The 20,606-nt window shown below is 40.9% G+C and overlaps 1 protein-coding gene across 1 annotated transcript; it reads right to left on the reverse strand.

The window, feature by feature from the left end:
- Positions 1-535: 535 nt before the first annotated feature.
- On the reverse strand, positions 536-1,315 carry LOC107829615 (large ribosomal subunit protein eL18y-like). The gene has a single exon (XM_016657065.2). It carries the CDS (start codon positions 1,248-1,250, stop codon positions 687-689), a length of 564 nt encoding a protein of 187 aa, XP_016512551.1. The 5' UTR covers positions 1,251-1,315; the 3' UTR covers positions 536-686.
- Between the last annotated feature and the right edge of the window lie 19,291 nt (positions 1,316-20,606).

The raw sequence follows: 20,606 nt of genomic DNA on the forward strand, positions 1-20,606 counted from the left end.
ATTTTGGATAGATTCGACGTGCGTGGAGGCCGATTCGAGAGGCAAAGGCGTTACAAGTTAGAGATTTATCCGGCTCGAGGTGAGTAATGATTGTAAATATTGCTCTGAGGGTTTGAAACCCCGAATTTGCACATTGTAGTGCTATATCGAGGTGAGACACACGCTTGATGACGAGCATGGGGTCGTGCACTATTGGGGATTGTGACTTGGTCCATCCCTATTGATGACTTTACCGCGTATTTCACTTAAACTTATTTGCCATCATCATGATTTGGGTTGATTGCCATATTTGGGATTTGTGCCAACTATTTGAACCCTTTGGAAATTTTTATTACTGTTTCCTCACTGTTTTGACTTATTACTTGAACTTAGTCATGTTATTTTCCACTATTTTACTACTCAACCATTTTACTCAGTTTTGAGACTTAAATGATAATTTTAAATGATGTTTTGGGCTGAAAAATACTGTTTTACTATTCTTTTTTTTAACCAAAAGCAGTCGAGTTCGATTTTCAAATCACACACTAAATCCACCTTGAAGCAGCAAAATTGGATGTTCATAGGATTAAAATATCCTAAAAAAATAAGTAAACATAAGCAAATTCCAAAACTGGATACTAGTTTTCAAAATCTCTATTGCTGCAATAATTGCTTAAGCCAACCTGACAGTACAAATGAAAATCAACTTAAACTTTGTAACCCCTGCTCTTTCTTCTTCCACGTGCCCTCTCAAACTTTCTTCCCTTTGAACGCACATATGGTTTGGTGTGGCTGTGTGGAACACCAGGTGCTGGACCAAAGTGCTTCACCGCTTCACGAGCATTCTTAGGACCTCTGAGGAGAATCGTGTTTTGACCAAGTGGGGCCCTAAGAGCAAGATGATCAAATGTCAAACACTCTCCACCAGCCTTCTCAATCCTTGCCCTTGCAGTTTTTGTGAACCTTAAAGCACACACCTTCAGTGTCGGAACATCATAAGCCCTAACATCATCTGTAATGGTACCAACAATGACGACAATCTTATCCTCCTTTCCTTTGGCATAAGATATCAACCTCGAAAGGGAAAGAGGTGGTTTGTTTGTCTTGCTCATAAATAGCCACTTAAGAATCACAGTATTGAACTTGCTTCCGGTCCTCTGCACCAAAAATCGGTAAAGCTTGACAATGAGTTTCAAGTAAACATCGTCAGACTTAGGCGCTGTGCGCTTCGTCTTCTTGCTCTTACCCCCCGCTTTCAGATCTATCCCCATTTGATTCCGTCAGAGAACGCCAAGGTGAGGAGCTCGCTGCTAGAGAAAGATATGGCCGAGTACTAGCATTGTTTTACTATTGCCTGATGGGCTTGTGATGATATTTCGGACTAAGTAAGGCCGAGGGCCTAGTTGTGAGGATACACTGATACTGCTATGAGGCTGAGGGCTTGAGATACATATATACACCACGAGGTGGCTTGATTAATATGAGGCCTAGGGCCTAGATTTGATGCCACGAGATGGCTTGATATTACGCTTGGACCGTAAGGGGCCCCTCCCAGAGTCTGTACACCCCCAGTGAGCGCGGGTACCCATTGTGATGTGAAATATAGCCTGAGGGGCTGATATTGTTCTATGTGATAGCCCGAGGGGCTGGTATTGTTCTATGTGATTGCCGGAGGGGCTGGTACCATTCTATGTAATTGCCCGAGGAGCTGGTATTGTTCTGAGATATTGCCCGAGGGGCGGAGTTATTGACATTGTACCCGAGGGGCAAACCTTTATGTGTTTATCTTTCATATTTACCTATTAAACTATGGTATTTGTGCCCGAGGGGCGAATTTCTATGCTTATCTGCACTACCTGTGTTGCATTCATTTGCGTAATTGTTGAAAAAGTCATTTTCAAAGAATTTTAAACTGAGCTAAGATGTTTTAAGAGATTTTTACAGCTTCACTGCTTTCTTACTGGTTTTGAACTGCTTCAATATAGCATCTTGATATGCTTTAAGTGATTTCTTACCATTCAGACTTTAGTTATGATTATTACTTACTGAGTTGGAGTACTCACTTTACTCCCTGCACCTTGTGTGCAGATTCAGGTATTTATACACCCGGTATCGGGTTTTGGTTGATCAGAGGCAGAGTCATCGGAGTTTAGCAAGGTATCTGCCAACGTTCGCAGCACTGCTTCTCTCTCTCTCTCTCTCTTCATTCATTAGTCTGTATTTGTACACGCAGACTTTCAGTTGTATTTATACCCCTAGTAGATGCATGTGACTTGTGACACCCTGGTTAGGGTTGTGTTGGGTTGTACTTCCGCACTTTATTGGCATTATTCGCTACTTAGTATTGCTATATCATGTTTCAGCCTGCTTTTATGTTATTTAACTGTTTAAAAGTGAATTGGGTTTAATTGGCTGGCCTTGTCTTCATGAGAGGCGCCATCACGATCGGGTCCGGGTTTGGGTCGTGACACTTTTACACCAAATGCTTTATTGATATATAATCATTATATCTCCAAAGTTTATGTCAACTATTTCGATCATCTGGTGCTTTGCCATAGGTTGTCACAATCCAAAATTTAGTAAGGGTCGTGATGGCGCCGGACACCGGTGTCAGGCAAGCCAACCAAAATACTTAATTAAATTCTCGTTTTAATAATTTTTAAAACTATGATTTTCCTTCAATTTTACCAGTAAAAGATAATCGTTTCAAATCAAATATGAATGTTAAGTAGTTAATACAAAATACCTCATAATCATCCCAGAACCCGGTGTCACAAGTGCATGAGCATTTACTAGGAAATGACGTAAAATACAGTAACTGTCCGAAATACAATTTGATAGAAATTAAAATATAGTACAATACTCTGAAGGAGACTCTGCTGGCTGCGGGTCATCTCGATAATTGCAGCTCACCTAAGTCTCCATATCAACCATGTCGCTATGCCACTAAGCCACTATCCACATATGAACCTGTGCAACAAAAATGCACAACAACTGTAGTAAGAGTACGAAAACAACATGTACCCAATGAGTATCCCGTCTAATCTCGAAGAAGTAGAGGCGAGAGGTCGACTTCGACACTTGCTAGTAGTCCAATAGTAATATTATTAAATTACAAATTTATTAAGAACAACAGTAAATTCAAATAAGTCACGAAACAGATAAGAGTTCCTTTTTATTAAAAGTCTCTGGATTCATAATCCATTAATTAACAATTATCTCAAGTCTAGGAGAGCAAATATCAATGTCAATAACTCTCATGTCAAGCAATACAAGCATGCGCAAGTCATGCCGAGGTCATACGACCCGATCCAACATAAATGTAAAATGTGCACTGCCGAAGGTCGAACGACGCAAACCATATATGCATCTATTACTCCGCTCGCGAATCATACATGCGACGCGGCCAACATAAATAAACAAACACCCTACTCGCAAATCATACATGCGATGCAGGTACACACAGAAATACATGCTCAAATAGCAAATTAAGAATTTATCGGGGAACGTTTATCCAAATAAAAGTCAATTCTCTTTTAGCTATTTAAGAAAATGAAGTTTAATACTTTTAGAAATTCATTTACCAATTCGATAAGATTTAAGCAATCTATTTAAATTCATTTACCAATTCGATAAGATTTAAGCAATCCAACTGCCAACAAGATTACAGATATTCCAAGTATAACATGCTTTTGGGTCCTAGACTACCCAGACTTACACATAATAGTAGCTACGCACAGACTCTCGACACCTCGTGCGTACGTAGCCCCCACAAATAGGAGCACATAACCAATTATATCACCTATGGGGACAATTCCCTCTTACAAGGTTAGAAAGGAGACTCACCTCGCTCCGAGGTACCATAACCGACTTCCAAGCCCTTTCGACGACTCAAATCGATGCGCAACACTCCAAAACTAGCTAAGAAATGAGAAAATCCATAAATATAGGCTCTAATATTCACAATAATTCAATTTAGATAAATTCCTAACTCCGCTCGAAGAGTTGACAAAATCGCCCTGATGCCCACATGCTCAGATTCCAAAAAAACTCACAAAATCCGACAACCCATTCTGATACGAGTTCAACCATACCAATTTTATCAAATTCCGATAACGAATCGACCTCCAAATCTAGAATTTTTGTTTTTGAAAAGTTTACAAATTTTCTCCAATTTCTTTCATTTGATTCATTAATACTTGATGAAAATAACCACGGAATCATTAAATATAATCACTTTTGGATATAGAACACTTACCCCAATCCATATGGTGAAAATCGCCTCAAAAATTGCTTTAATCCGAGCTCCATAGCTCCAAAAATGAGTAAAAATCTCTGACTGCTCAATTTATACACTGTCCAACATTTTCGCACCCGCGGTTACTGTTCACACAGGTGCGGTACTGTTCGCGCACCTGCAAAAAACACAGCAGCTACCCAGAAATTTCAGCAGCTTTTAATTTCACTAAAAATGCTCTAACTCCATCATACAAACTCAAAATTCGACGATTCTTGTTCCTATAAGTCACAAATAATAATACGAACCTATTCCTTCAATCTAAACTCAATTCGAATCTCGTTTACTTAATGTGATACCAATTTTTCTCGTTAAACAATTAACTCATGTTTTGCGCTAAAAACCCAATCACGACTTGATGAAATTAGACCAAACTTTCCAGATCACTCCTATAATTCATTATAAAAATCCTAGAAGTCTTGAAATCGAGTTTCGATCTCTAGAACTAAAAATGGACCTTTGGATCATTACATGCTTATGCTCAAAACGCCAAACTCTTCCAAAAACTCCTCCGAGCCCCATGTGATCCCAACCAAGTATACTAACAAGTCCCATAACATAACAAGAACTTTGTCGTTGCCTAAAATTACATTGAACAACACTAAAACATGATTCGCACTCCAATTCAAGCTTAATGAACTTTAGAACTTCGAACTTCTTTATTCGATGTCGAAACCTACCAAATCACGTCCGATTGATCTCAAATTTTGCACACAAGTCAAATTCGACATTACGGACCTACTCCAATTTTCGAAATTGGATTCCGACCCCGATTCAAAAAGTTCACTTCCGGTCAAACTCCTCAAAAACCTTCAAATTTCTATCTTTAGCCAAATGACTCCAAAATGAACCACGGATCTCCGAATTCACTTCCGATCGTGCTCCCAACACTAGAACTACCATACGGAGCTATTCCCAGGCTCAGAATCCCAAATGGACATCGATAACATTGAAATGCACTTCAACCCAAACTTATGAAATTCTTTCAAAAATGCTAACTCCCACCATAGGTGCCGAAACGTTCTCGGGTCTTCCTAAACCCGATTCGGACATACTCCTAAGTTCGAAATCATCATATGAACCTGCTAGAACTTTGAATCTCGATTCCGAGGTTGTGTACTCAAAAATCCAATCTTAGTCGATTCTTTCAACTTAAAGCTTCCGAAATGAGAATTCCCTTTCCAAATCAACTCTGAACTTCCCGAAATTCAATTTCGACCCCGCATACAAGTCATAATATCTGAAGTGAGAGTGCTCATGGCTTAAAACTGTTGAACGACGTGCTAGAGCTTAAAATGACCGGCCGGATCGTTACATAGGTGCTTCATCTCATATTATCAACTTTGTTTTTGTTATTAGTTTAGCATCATCACTCTGTTTTGGCATGTTTGTGATGATTGTTTTAGTTGTTTAAAGAGATATGTCGAATTTAGAGTGAGTTGTATGACTCCCTATTAAAATTATTGTTACACCACTTGTTGTTGTTACTAATGCTATCATACCTCTTGATATGATATTCACAAATAATGTATGATAAGTGAATATTTGTTTGTTCCTTTGGGACCATTTACAAGAATGATCCTGCTCTATTAAAGTCGACTTTATATAATATAATCTTGAAAGCTCGCTCTTGGTCAAAATTTAGTTTTATTGTGCATTGAAATTTTCCTCAGTCACTTGTATAGCTTTTTCTTCAATAATTTCTTTGTATTCTGATGCAATATTATAATCTCAACCCTGATCAAGTTTAGATAAATAATATCTTTAGCACTCTTGCCATGCTTTGTAGGAAATAATTAATGCTCTTCAGTGTGCATTGTAGTTGAATATTAAATGAACTGTCAGGTATCCTTCTAAAGTCATCGATGTACTTTCGTAATATGTATCCCACAGTTCTCTAACGTTAATAAAATTACCATGCACCAATAAGTTGCAAACTAATGCGAGAGAGATGACATTTTGAAAAGAACTTTCTTGCGTGATTATTTTGAATATATTTTTATTTGATTCTACTAATTCTCTTTCTTTTGCAGCTTCATTTAAATCTGACCTCTTGAAATCTTTCCTTATTTGAACTACGATAATAAAAGTTCTAATATTTTGACTTTAAATTCAATTAAACTTTTGCATTTCTTATTTGAACAAATAGCTAAATTTGAAAATGATAAACATAATTATCCAGTTGTATAATTTGTAAAAGGTTTAAAATTCTTGTATTGCCAAACTCTTCTTTTATTTTTTTTCTCCGTAAATCTAATTGTCCATTGCGATTTTGAAGCTAAAATAGACATATTCAATCTTCATAAGAGTAGTAACTTTTCTACTCTAATATATTTCTTAACTCAATATTTTTCTTTAGTTTTTATTTCATAACTCGATAATTTCTTAGGATATGTATCGATTAGCTCCGACTATTTTCGTATTTGATCGATTATCTATCATGTGGATATTGGTACTTCCACAAATGGATTCAAAGTTAGAAGAATCATAGAATTCCTTGAATATTAACACTGTAAATCAATCAGTAGACTTATGGTAAAGCTAGATAAATAGACTGTAATTTTGCCAGTTGAATTATGAATCCTCATTGGAATATATCAAATTGAGTGGTAAAGGGCCCGGAGAAATTCCTTTTTTTAATCTTACTTTCCTTACATGAAAATGAGTAAGGAATTTTGACCAAGTGAAATTCAAGTGCGTTAGTTCTAGCTAGGATTCTATATTTAACTTGAATTTTGTTTTACTAAAAAAGTGTGAAACATTTTCTTAAAACGAATTAATAAGAGAATAGGGGGTGAATCCTAGTTAAATATTGATGGGTTTTCAATGTCTTTGCCTTATGCTTCTTATATTTTGACGATCTAACAAACTTGTTATGAAGAACCAGATAGAGAACCTGACCCACATTTCAACTGTCTTGGTCCAAGTCTAAAAATCAGTAAATGAATGAACGACTACAGGGAGGAACACAACAGGGACTTGGTGATCTGGTCCCTTAGGGTTCTCCGACACAAGTACAAGTCAGTGACTGTCCACAATCATTATAGAGAGGAACACAACAGGGACCTGGTCCCTTAGGTTTCTCTGGCAGAAGTACAAGTCAATTGTACAACTGGAACGTAGCAGCAGAAAGTGACCATCTCGCAACTGTTATAGAAGAGGAACACAACTAGGACCTGGTCCATTAGTGTTCTCTGATAGAAGTACAAGTTGATTATCCAGCTGGAACGCAACTGCCCAGAAGTGGCTGTGCAAACAGTACATCAGTCACTTCTCATTGGGAAGAAGCATGTAGCAAGAATTGACATCACTGTCTATTGTGATGTCTTTTGTGATATAACAACTTGGTGCAAGGCAAAATATCTTTGTGCATTCAGTGATATTCTCTCAAGCATAACAGTGTTCATCCGGCATTGAAGTCACTGGTGTGTCAAGAACAAGAAGATAACTCCACTAAGGATCAGTTTCTTAATGAGTTTATGCATATCCGTAGTTGAGTTGTAATCTTGTTATTTACTCTTCATTGTATTTCCTAGTTTGCTTTCTTAGAAGCTTTGTCTTAGGAAAAAAACCAAAAATCCATAAACTTCCGAATTTATGTTGTGACTAGGAATAGTCATAAGTTTAAACCCTTTGTAACTAGGAGAGTTATAAAGTGACTTGTGCTGAGAGCATCACAAATTAGTTGAAGTCTTATAATTGGGTTATTGCAAAGTGACTTATAATAGGGAGATTTCAAGTTAGTGAAGTTAAAAGCCTACAAGAGTAGGTCGTGGTTTTTTGATCCCCTTGTGTGGGATTTTTCCACGTAAAAATCCCTTGCCTTCTTTACTTTCAATTTCTGTAGCATTCTCAACATTATCTCATATAGGACCAGGTACTCTATAGTTTGGTGGACTCATACAAGCTAACAAATATAATAACTATATCTGAAGACTTAATGTATTAACGATGTAAATTCATCATGTCCGATAATATCGAATACTGATTAAGAGTGCTCAATGATTGTCAATGAATGCAATAAAGAAAGCCTGCAATGAATGTAGATAATGACAATAAATGTAATAAGAAGGAACTTGACACCCAAATGTTAGATGACTTGTATGATTCTCCCTCTTTACAACAATATGGGGAAAATATAAAATGAAGACTGATAAGAGATCCTTGGATCTTGTGAGTAAAATATATATGTTGAATAATGGAATCAGTGGACAAGACAAGATTTGTATATTCTCTGTAGTCAACCTTTATAATGTGTTCTTATCCCAAAAGTGAAAATCCCTTTTTTGTTCTTTATCTCTTCCTATTTATAGGGGATATTCCTAAGAAACCCTGAAAAGTACAACCGAAAGAATATCCAATGGAATATTCCTTCTTTCTATTCTAAACTTATTTTACCGTTGCTTCCGCACATTCTTTACTTGACCTCGGCACTAATCCTTCTTAAGGCGACTCCTCGCCATTGTGCCGTAGTCGGCTTAATCCTCGACCACGTCCAATTGTAATTACTAAATTCAGTCCAAATTTTAACCAATACAGTTAGTCCCTTCGCTTGTTGAGGTCATGATCTTGGACGTCCTCGATGAGCGGATTCTGTCTGCAACCGTTCAGAGGAAATTTGGTCGTGCTGATTGAATCGAATCGGCCAAGGTCAAACTTGTGGTGTTGTAAGTGGGGTTGCGGTTGGTGTGGCTAACGTAGGATGACGTCATGGCCATGCGCGTCATCATTACGCGTCTTTCCAATGCATTTTATGTGCTTCTGTCTCTTCGATTTTGGTGCCATTGATGGCTTTTTGCCTCAATTCTAGTGTCACCCAACCCTATAAATAGAGGAGAGGGGCTTCATTTTCGAAACTTTTAGCATTTCCCATTTTGTATGCATATTGTTCTTCTTTGATCTTCTTCTCTAATCTCCATTTCTGATTTCTTGCAGCTTCTTCAATTCTAGTCCCTGATTTCTTTCCCGGTTGATATCATCTTTCTCTAACTTTGATGTACACACTTTACTACATAAATATATCAAATTACCCTCATATTCGTGACAGAGTGTCCGATGCCACTCCTTTATCGGTGGCCATTCCTTCCGGCGGTGAGGAATTCATAGTTGTGGAGGAAGAAAGCTTTCCCACCGTGGAGGAGGTGGTTGCTAAGAATCCTTCGGTCAGAACTGACTTCCTAAAGGAACATGCTCCCGCTCCTGCTCAGGATCTTTCTGAGACGGGGCCGCGTAAAATAGCCGACCTCCGGTCCAAATATCGCATTCCTTCTCACGTCAAAATTGTTCTGGCGGGAGGCGACATAGTACACGTTCACCGACTCGGATATTGTTCTTTCTACGTTTATCCATTCCTAGTTGGTTATTCTCTTTCTCTCCCCTCATTAGCGGAGGAATTTTTCCGCTTTTACAATGTTTGCCCGGCACAGCTCTCCCCTTATTTATACAAAGTTTTTCTGATGCTGGTGAAGTACGCAGAGTTGGCCGGCTGTGAGGTCAATATATTTCATCTACTGCATCTATTCTTGCCCAGTTTTTATAGAGGCACATTGATACATCTGCAACATCGTGGGGCTAAAAGGTTGGTGGTCGGGATGAATGATAAGGCGAACCAGCGGTTCTAGCATAAATACTTCTTTATCAAGACCAAACATCTAGTGGCGGATCCGACCGGATTCCTCGAGCAATGGAACTATAATCGTAAGTATCTTGACATATGTTCATTATTTTCTCTTTTCTTCCTCTTCTTCTTTCATTTTCAACCCACTCACGGCTTTTCTGTTTTCAGCTGAGAGGCGTGCACCTTCTCTCGTCTTCGATATTGAAGATTGGGTGGCTCACGTGTTACCCTACACCGTGGGAATTCGTGATTGGGTGTCCTTCCACAAGCGTTTTGGACCTAAGACTTCGTTCAGTAAGTGTTATTTCTACCTTCCAACTTATTGTCGTTCACTATCGCCTTTTGATGTGACATTCTTTTGGTACTAGGTCGGCGAGCGTCCAAAAAGGCGAAGTCTCTAATGCTTGCATTTTGCCAGGCTATCGCGTCAGCTGGAAAATAGTTCGTACTGGCCGAGTCCGCACGGGGGGGAGGGGGGAAGGAGGGGGTTTCATACCAAGCTCTGCCGTCGGGTGATCCTGCCCCACTAGCGACTATCACATCTGCTGAGACCCTTGATCACCGCGTCCTGCATCTAGTTGACGAGTCGTATCATGACGAGGGGTAGACGGTACCCAGGAAAAGATGGAAGGTGGAGATTGGAATGGCCGATGTTGCTGATACCGAGTTGGAAATTCCTGTTTATTTGGATGCGGAGGCGGCTCCCTTAACGAATGTTGAGGTTGCTCCCACGCCGGCTATCGTCACGGAGTAAAGACCATCAACATTTAAGGTGAGCTACGATAGGAGGGAACCTACTCGAATAGTCGAGGTCAGCTCATCTTTAGTAGACGGAAGGGGCAGAACTGTCCTCGTAGAAGATGATGGGTCGGGTTATGATGTCGACCCTGAGAAAGTACGGGCTTTTGATGAGAGGTTTACTCGGGTGGAGATAAGGACAGAGGGACCTGATCGGCATATAGTTATCCCCGTAGACTACGATCTTTTGGCCAACTCAGAACGGGCGGTATCAGCATTTGCTCCTTTATGCACGGATTCTGAAAATAGGACGTTGCAAGCACTGAAAGATGCGGATCTATCATTGGGTATATCTGGCATGGTCTTGCAAGTAAGTTTGCTTTTCCCATGTTAGGTTAGTTCATTTCGTATGTGTAACTTGCTTCCACTGACCTCTTATCTTCCTTCTCTTTTTTGCGTGTCAGACCCTTATCATAGAGATAGAGCCTGATCGGTAGGAAAAGCGGAGGACAACTATTTTCTAGAAGATGGCATCCAAATACAAAGAGTATCGTTCTAAGCACCAAACTCAAGTCGACTTACTCAAATAGGACGACAAGTTTCTGTCACTCCGTGACGGGTTCAAGCAGAAATACGAAGAGTTGAAGGCGAAGAATGATGAGCTGAGGGAGAAGGATGAGGAGCTTTTACGGGCCATTAGCAGATGCAGTGTGCTTGATGGAGCGCTAAAGGCTAAGAAGGATGAGCTCAAGGTGAGCAAGGGAGTGATGGCTGAGAATGCTGACCTTCAGGCGCAAGTAGTGTCTTTAAAGGCTGAACTCGATCGGAGCGAGGCAGGGGCCGTCGACTTGATGGATGAGTTGAGTGCCAAGGTCGAAGAGTTGGGTCGAGCTGAAAAAAATCAGAATGGCCACTGCGGCATAGGCATCGGCCCTAGAAGGTGCCCTCCATGTTTGCAGATCTGAACAGGCTACTGAGGCGGAAACTTCGGCGCTTAAGGAGACGAGGTTTGTAGAGTAGATCATGGGTTTGGAAGCGGAGTTGTTCGAGTTGAATGAGCAAGTTGTCGCCCTGAGGGCCTAAAAGGCACAACAACAAGCACAACAATCAGCATCTCATACTTCCGCCAATCCCGGTGTGTCGTGGTAGTTACATGAAATGTGGGTCCATGTCGAGGCTCAACTTGACATGTACAAGTCTTTGAAGGTTGTCGGGAAGTTTTCTGAGGCAGAGCTTGAGGGCGTTCGTGTCCAGGCATGTGCAGCTCGTGAAGCTTGTGGTTACGACCCTGGTACACCCGGTAGGGATGATGACTACGCCGCCATGGATGGGCTTGCCTCTGATCCTTGGTATGATGATGGGTATGTTGAAGGGGGTGATGTGGCATAAAGCTTTAGTACTTAGTTTTTTTCTTTTTGGGTTTGCTATTTTTGTGAGGGCATCCTCGAGCCCTTTGTAAAAAGTACTGTAATCCAACAATTGAAATGGAACAATTGCCTTTTTGCTATGTATTTACGAATTCCCGTTCTCTTTTTCTTTTCGTTTGCTATGTGGGAGAGTCCCTGATCTTTTGGCCATTTGCGTGGAATGTTGATTTTGGCAGAGTCAAACATAGACCGACTTGAGGCTGAATATTAGTTTACATTTAAACGAGGTCGAGATTTGATTGTGTCACGCCCCGAACTTGGGGGGCGAGACCGCACCTGGTGCCTTACCTATCCTTGCGTACTTGTGACTAAGGGATTGTGAGCATATAATTTCATACTTTAGCCATGTGCCACATTGCAAGACAATTGCAAATACTGACAAAATCTCAATATAAAGCTGGGCCGACAAGGCTGTCATAACTACTACAGCTGACAAACCAACAAAATGTACATAAAAGGCCTACAAGTCCAATATACTGCATTAACTGACAGGATATGTCTACAAGCCTCTACTGATGGATATACCATGATCAGAACAGGGCCCCGACCTACTCATAACATATATACATATATACAAAGATGTACGTAAAGCTCTAGACCCGGCAACTTCGAAAGGTATGAAGCTTACCGATCAAGCTGAACTCGGGCAACATCAAATGAGGAGGTCTACTCGTCTGTCTGTCTGAACCTGCATGCATGAAATGCAGCGTCCCTAGAAAAGGGAAGTCAGTACGAGATAATGTACCAAGTATGTAAGGCAATATACTGAAAGTTGAAACTGAACTGATAATATAATAACTGAAAGCAACTGGGAGTCAAAGATAATCTGAATATATGCTTACATGTTGATACTGACTCAACTCTCTCAATATAGTAAGTAAAATAGTTGTCCGACCTTATAAGGCTCGATATATATATATATATTACTTCTCTACCATCGTAGGCTCACTCATAGGCGCTTGGCCATACTAGGCTCTGTATCTCGACCAACTGGACTCGCTCATAGGCGCTCGACTGCAGCAAGCTTGGTATGTAACTTACCATCTGATCAGAGGTTGCCCAATAAGGGCCTACCCATTGATTATAGCTTGATGGTAATGAAAATACTTTAATACTGTATATATAAACTCTCTGCTCTTTTGACTGGAAGAAGGAAATACTCAATTGAATATGAAGTCTCGATAAGGAGAATATTGTAACTTACAAAACTAGGAAAATATACGTAACTTGTGAGACTAGCAAAATATACGTAAATTCCGGGATATGAATTTTTCTTTATGCCTCGTTATCAAACTTATATAATGACAAGATCATGCAAAATGAAATAAGGACTTAGCCTTAACATACCTGGAGTATAGAAAAATCCGTATAATATTCTTGAAAAAGGTTGCACCGTATTCCTTTAGAATCGCAAAATCCCGTTGCTAATATTTTGAATAAGTTGCTGAATATTTCCTTTGAATTTGATCATAATATTGTGCGTGACTTTTGCTGAAGCTTTCATCTGTAAGCTTTTTCCTAAGCTTATAAAATTTTCTCTTATCTTATGCATAATCATCCTTATAGGAATTGGTTGGAATGTTTTGAATTCCATTTATATATATTAACCGTAGGCTTTTGTAATCCTTCCCATAAGAAAGCTTGATAAGATCATTCCCTTTAATAATTAAAGTCCACAATGCCAATCTTTTGTCTTTGTAGGAAGATATATAGTGTCTTGTACTTAACCTCATAATTTGTCACCTTTCAACCAAATGCATCAGTCACTTAATGTGAAGTTGGGGCTGCCACATACTCCTTTGTAATCCTTATCCAATTTATCCCCAATTAATTAGGTAATATCATATTACCTAATAATTAACCAACTACCCTCATAATTAAGAATTATCTCAATTTACTTAAAATACTACTAACTTTTAACATACCTTGTACACCTTACTATCATGGTCGTGTAGTACTTTGTATGACACTAGTCCATAAACATCGGGTATTATTGTGCGTACCGTATTTTATCCCAAATCAACAACTTTCAATAAAACTCATTTTCTTTGATTTGTTTACCCTTTATCTTTAGCGGAACTTACTTATTGCTTGTTATAAATATCATAATACTTATAATCCCAAAGTAATCTCATTCCCAAGTTTACGTCGATTAACTTACGATGAAACTTTAACGTACAAAAAAATACGGGATGTAACATCTCATTTCCGAGCGCTCATCAATTTATTTATGGTGTACTTTATGTACGAAAATATGGGGTGTAACATCATTCCCCCGATCCCCTATTAACTGCTTTCCCCGAGTTTATTTCTGCTATTTTAATTTGCCGAGATGTTCGGTTTTGAGTTTCGGAGAGTTTTGGGTTACTTAGTCCCTAAAGGAGAGCTTAAGTGTTGGAAAGTTGACCGTAGTCGGAATAGTGTAAAGACGACCTCGGAATGAAAATTCGATGGTTTCGTTAGATCCGTTGGGTGATTTCGGGGTTAGGAGTGTGTTCGGATTGTGTTTCGGAGGTCCGTAGCTAATTTAGGCTTGAAATGCCGAAAGTTAAATTTTTGAAGTTTTCTGTCCGATAGTGAGATTTTGATCCGAGGGTCAGAATGGAATTTCGGAAGTTGGAGTAGCTCCGTAGTATTGAATGTGATGTATGTGCAAAATTTCAAGTCATTCGGACGAGGTTTGATAGACTTTTTGATCGAAAGCGTATTTTTGAGAATTTTGGAGTTCTTAGGCTTAAATCCATGGCTAATTCGGGGTTTCGATGTTATTTTAGGTGTTTTAAGGATTGGTACAAGTTTGGATAGTTGTTTGTGACTTATTTGTGCCTTGGGTTGAGGTCCCGGAGGGCTCGAGATGATTTCTGATGGTTGACGGAAAGATTTTGGAATTAAAGTTGCAGCTTCAGTTGCTGGTTCTGTCATAACCGCACCTGCGGTTTGGGTTCCGCAGGTGTGGCACCGTAGAAGCGGCTGAGTGGCCGTATAAGCGGAATTTGGTCATCTCTTCAGGAACCACAGATGTGGGTAGTTCACCGCAGAAGCGGTACCGCACCTGCGGGAGGCTAACCGCAGATGCGAAAAATGACCCTTTAAGTGAAAGGTGCAGATGCGACCTAGGCTACGCATAAGCGGGACCGCAGATGCGGTCCCAGGGCCGCAAATGCGGAAATCGCTGGGCAGAACATATAAATTCTTGCCTTCACAAAAATTAGCCATTTTTCGTCCTTTTCAAAATAGGAAGAAGCTTGGGGAGCACTTTTCAAAAGAGATTTTCAGAGGAGTTCATTGGGGTAAGGTCCTTGGTCCCTAAACTCGTTATTGGAATGATTTTTATCAATTTAAACATGAAAAATTAAGGAAAAATTAGTGGTAATTGGGGGTTTAGGGCTTGTCTAATTTGAGGCCTTTGAGTGATGATTTGATGGACAATTTGAGGTCTGATTTTGATGTTTTTTGTATGAATGAACTCGTGAGAGTGTGAGAATTCTGGAAATATAAATTTTACCCATTTCCGAGATGTGGGCATGAGGGGCATTTTGGTCATTTTACATAATTACGCGTATTATCTTAGAATTTAATTGTAGGATCAGTTACTTGAAGTGTTATTTACATTATGCAATTGAATTGAATAGATTTGGGCCATTTGGAGTCGAGTACTCGTGGAAAAAGCGTGGTTTCGGGTTGATTTTGAGACGGTTCGAGGTAAGTGGCTTGTCTAACCTTGTGTGGGGGACCTTCCTCTTAGGATATGATATATTTGATGATTGAAATGCCTTGTACGTGAGGTAATGAGCGCGTACTTTAGCTAATTGTTGAAAATTCGATTTTTCCTTAAGTATTTCAATTGAGTTCTTTTCCTGTTTTATTCTACTTGCGAATTTAGCATGTTGCTAGTTTAGAAAAGCATGTTTAGTTGACTTAATTGCCTATTTGCTTAAACTTCCTTAATTGCATTACGTGAAGCATGTTAGTCTAGAATTAACTATTTACTTGGTACGAAATTTAGCTTAATTGGGTATTCTTGTGTTGCTGCTGTGTGTTTTTACTTTGGGACTACGGGGCGGCATCTCGGGAGATCCCCTATACGTATTTATGATCTGAATTGAGGTGAGGGATACCAAGAGATCCTAGACACGTATATTGAGGATACCAAGAGATCCTCGGGATATCGAGAGATCCCTAGCATGTATTGAGGATACCAAGAGATCCTCGGGATACCAAGAGATCCCTAGCATTTATTACCAAGAGATCCTCAGGATACCAAGAGATCTCTAGCATATATTGAGGATTCTAAGAGATCCTCAGGATACCAAGAGATCCCCGACTATCATCTTTGTTATGAGTGGTACTTCCTGGTGTTTGCCTTTATTTCTATTTCCGTTATTGTACTCCTTGTTATCCTGTGTAGATTCTTACTGTAGATTCTAAATTGTACTATTTATCTTATCCTGTCATCTTATTATTTATTTAACCTTAGTAGGGCCCTGACCTTCCTCGTCACTGCCCGACCGAGGTTAGACTTAGCACTTACTAAGTACCGCTGTGGTGTACTCATACCCCTTCTGCGCATGTTTTTCATGTTCATGTGCATACTGAGGTACCGCTACTCAGGCCTACCATCCTTAAGGAGGTGACTGCTCTAGAGACTTTGCGGTACATCTGCCACATCCATAGACCGAGAAGTCCCTTTCTATTCCTGCTTTTTAGTATTTAGCCCTTCTGTAATTTTTCTGTTCTATTTAGACATTCCAGAGTTAGAGTTATGTAGTACTTCTTAGCTTGTGATTCGTGGGTTTTCGGGTCTTGGATTTATGTTTTGGTATTGAGAGTTGAATATGGTGTATGCCGAGTGGCACATTTAAACACTATTATTACTTTATTACTGTTTAAAGTTGTTTACTTTCGACAAATTTTGGTTTTCTTCCGCAATTTAGGCTTACCTAGTCGTAGAGACTAGGTGCCATTACGATGGCTCACGGAGGGCAAACCAGGGTCGTGACAAGTTGGTATCAGAGCTCTAGGTTTATAGGAGTCATGGATCACAAGCCAGTTTATTAGAGTCTCGCTGATCGGTACGGAGATGTCTGTACTTATCTACGAGAGGCTATATAACTGTTAGGAAAATTTCACTCCATTTGAGTTCCTTGTCGTGCAATATTTTTGACATCAAAATTCTAAACTTCTATTTTCTATTCTCTCACAGATGGTGAGGATACGCACTATCCGAGATGATCAAGCACCTGCGCCCCCTACTGTAGCCGTCAGAGGCCGGGGCTGGGGTAGAAGTCGAGGATGCACACGTGGTGCAGCCAGAGCACCTATGCAAGCTGCCGCCGAGGTACCACCACCAGTTCCAGCCAGAGTCCAGGCACCTGACACGCCTACTACTACCACTACTCCAGCTCTCTAGGAGACTTTGGCATAGTTCATGAGCATGTACACCACTCTGGCTCAGGCAGGGTTGCTTCCTCTTGCTGCAGCCACATCTCAGGCTGGTGGAAGAGAACAGAATCCTGCCGCCCACACTCCTGAGTAGTGAGTGCATGTTGAGAAGGTCCTTGAGATTATTCCTGTACCGCCTGTAGTGCCAGTTCAGCCCTAGGATAGGGTAGCGACTTTCGAGGAGGAGCAACTGAGGCTTGAGAGGTTCAAGAGGTACAAGCCTCCCGTATTCAGTGGTCTAGCATCTGAGGATGCTCTGGGATTTCTAGATGAGAATTACCGCATTCTTCGTACCATGGTTATATCAGGATCGAGCGGGGTTTCCTTCACTACTTTCTAGCTTCGAGGAGCCGCCTATGAGTGGTGGCGCACCTATGAGTTAGACGGTCCGGATGAGGCTGCTTCACTGACTTGGACTCAGTTTTTAGATCTATTCCTAAGAGAGTATGTTCCTCAGAGCCTTAGGGACATATGGCGCGCCGAGTTAGAGCATTTGCACCAGGGTGCTATGACTGTCTCAGAGTATGCTGTCTGTTACACCAGTTTGGCTAGACATGCCCCAACCTTGGTTTCTACTATTTGCGAGAGGTTTCACCAATTTATTGAGGGGCTTATTCCCAGCATCAGGTCTAGCATGACTCGTGAGTTGGAGATGGATATTTCTTATCAGCAGGTGGTGAGCATTGCTAGGAGGATTGAGGGTATGCATGCTAGGGAGAGAGAGGAGAGGGAGGCCAAGAGGTCTTGAGAGTCGGGCCATTATTCTGGTGCTTGTACCCCAGCTGCAGGTCATCATGGTAGGGGTTATATGAGTCGCCCTGTTCATTCAGCTCTTCCAGTAGCCAGTAGTGCTCCAGCTCCTCTTAGGCCTCAGGAGTTTTATTATGCACCTCCAGTTTCTAGCGCATCTCCTGCGCGGGGTGCTTTCAAAGGTCATTCCAGCAGACCTGGCCCGAGCTAGTCACAACCACCACATTCTCCTAGAGCTTGTTTTGAGTGTGGTGACACACATCATATGGTAAGGGATTGCCCAGATATGGGAGGGGTGCACCTCCACAGACTTCTTAGCCACAACGTGCCCTGCAAAGTTCTTAGGCTATGGTTACAGCTCCAGTTGCTACCCCACCTACTCAGACAGCTAGAGGTGGAGGTCGGGGAGGTAGAGGTCTCCCTAGAGGGGGAGGCCAAGCCTGATACTATGCCCTTCTTGCCCGTACCGAGGTTGTTGCCTCTTATTCTGTCATCACAGGTATTATACTGGTTTGTCACAGAGATACATCGGTTCTATTCGATTCAGGCTCCACTTATTCTTATGTGTCTTCTTATTTTGCTCCGCATTTGGGTGTATCTCGGGATTCTTTGAGTTCCTTTGTTTATGTTTCTACTTCTGTGGGAGATTCTCTAGTTGTGGACCGCATTTATCGGTCGTGTTTGGTTGCTCTTAGTGGTTTTGAGACCAGAGCCGATTTATTATTGCTCAGCATGGTAGATTTTGATATTATCTTGGCCATGGACTGGTTGTCGCCCCATTATGCTATTCTTGACTGTCATTCCAAAACCGTGACACTGGCTATGCCAGGTGTACCGTATGTTGAGTGAAGGGGTACTTTAGATCACACTCCCAATAGAGTCATTTCTTTTCTTAAAGCTCAGTGTATGGTTGAGAAAGGGTGTGACGCGTATTTAGCTTATGTGAGAGATGTCAGTATTGATACCCCTTCAGTTGATTCAGTCTCAGTAGTACGGGATTTTCCTGATGTGTTTCCGGCTGACCTTCCAGGCATGCCGCCTGATAGAGATATTGATTTTGGCATTGATCTGTTGTCGGGCACTCAACCCACTTCTATTACTCCATATCGTATGGCTCCTCCTGAGTTGAAGGAGTTGAAGGATCAGTTACAGGAATTTCTTGATAAGGGTTTTATTCGGCCCAGTGTATCACCTTGGGGTGCTCCTGTCTTGTATGTGAATAAAAAGGATGGTTCTATGCGTATGTGTATTGATTATCGCCAGTCGAACAAAGTGACAGTCAAGAACTGTTATCCTTTGCATCGTATTGATGATCTGTTTCACTAGCTTCAGGGTGCACGAGTGTTTTCAAAGATTGATTTGCACTCAAGTTACCAACAGTTGAAGATTCGGGAGCCAAATATCCCGAAGACTACTTTCAGGACTAGATATGGTCATTACGAGTTCCTTGTTATGTCATTTGGGCTGACCAATGCCCTAGCAACCTTTATGCATTTGATGCACAATGTGTTCCGGCCGTATCTTAACTCATTCGTCATTGTCTTTATTGATGATATTCTGGTGTATTCCCGGAGTCGGGAAGATCATGAGCAACACCTGAGGACTGTGCTTCAGACTCTAAGAGAGAAGAAGTTATATGCTATGTTCTCAAAATGTGAGTTTTGGTTGGATTCAGTGGCATTCTTAGGCCACATGGTATCGAGTGAGGGTATTCAGGTGGATTCGAAGAAGATAAAGGCCGTGCAGAGTTGTCCCAGGCCATTCTCAGCTACTGAGATCCATAGTTTCCTTGGTTTGAAGGGTTACTACTGTCATTTTGTGGAGGGGTTTTCATCAATTGCAGCCCCCATGACCAGGTTGACCCAGAAGGGTGCTCCGTTTTAGTGGACGGAGGAGTGTGAGGCGAGCTTTCAAAAGCTCAAGACAGCTTTGACCACAACCCCAATTTTGATATTGCCTACAGGTTCAGGGTCTTATAAAGTCTATTGTAATACCTTGAGGGTTGGCCTCGGAGCGGTGTTGATGCAGGATGGCAGGGTGATTGCCTATGCATCCAGACAATTGAAGATACATGAGAAGTACTACCTTGTTCACGACCTTGAGTTAGCTACCATTGTTCACGCCCTGAAGATTTGGCGCCATTACTTATACGGTATGCCTTGTGAGATTTATATTGACCATTGGAGCTTGCAGCACCTGTTCAAGCAAAAGGATCTAAATTTGCGCCAGAGGAGGTGGTTAGAGTTGCTGAAGGACTATGACATCACTATTTTGTATCACCCGGGCAAGGCCAATGTGGTGGTTGATGCTTTGAGTTGCTGGGCGGAGAGTTTGGGGAGTTTGGCGTATTTACCAG

The sequence above is a fragment of the Nicotiana tabacum genome, chromosome 20, assembly GCF_000715075.1.
Source record: "Nicotiana tabacum cultivar K326 chromosome 20, ASM71507v2, whole genome shotgun sequence".
Taxonomy (NCBI): domain Eukaryota; kingdom Viridiplantae; phylum Streptophyta; class Magnoliopsida; order Solanales; family Solanaceae; genus Nicotiana; species Nicotiana tabacum.

Bases quoted from the DNA above. Each gene is read 5' to 3' on its own strand.
- LOC107829615 (XM_016657065.2), bottom strand. From the start codon at position 1,250: ATGGGGATAGATCTGAAAGCGGGGGGTAAGAGCAAGAAGACGAAGCGC.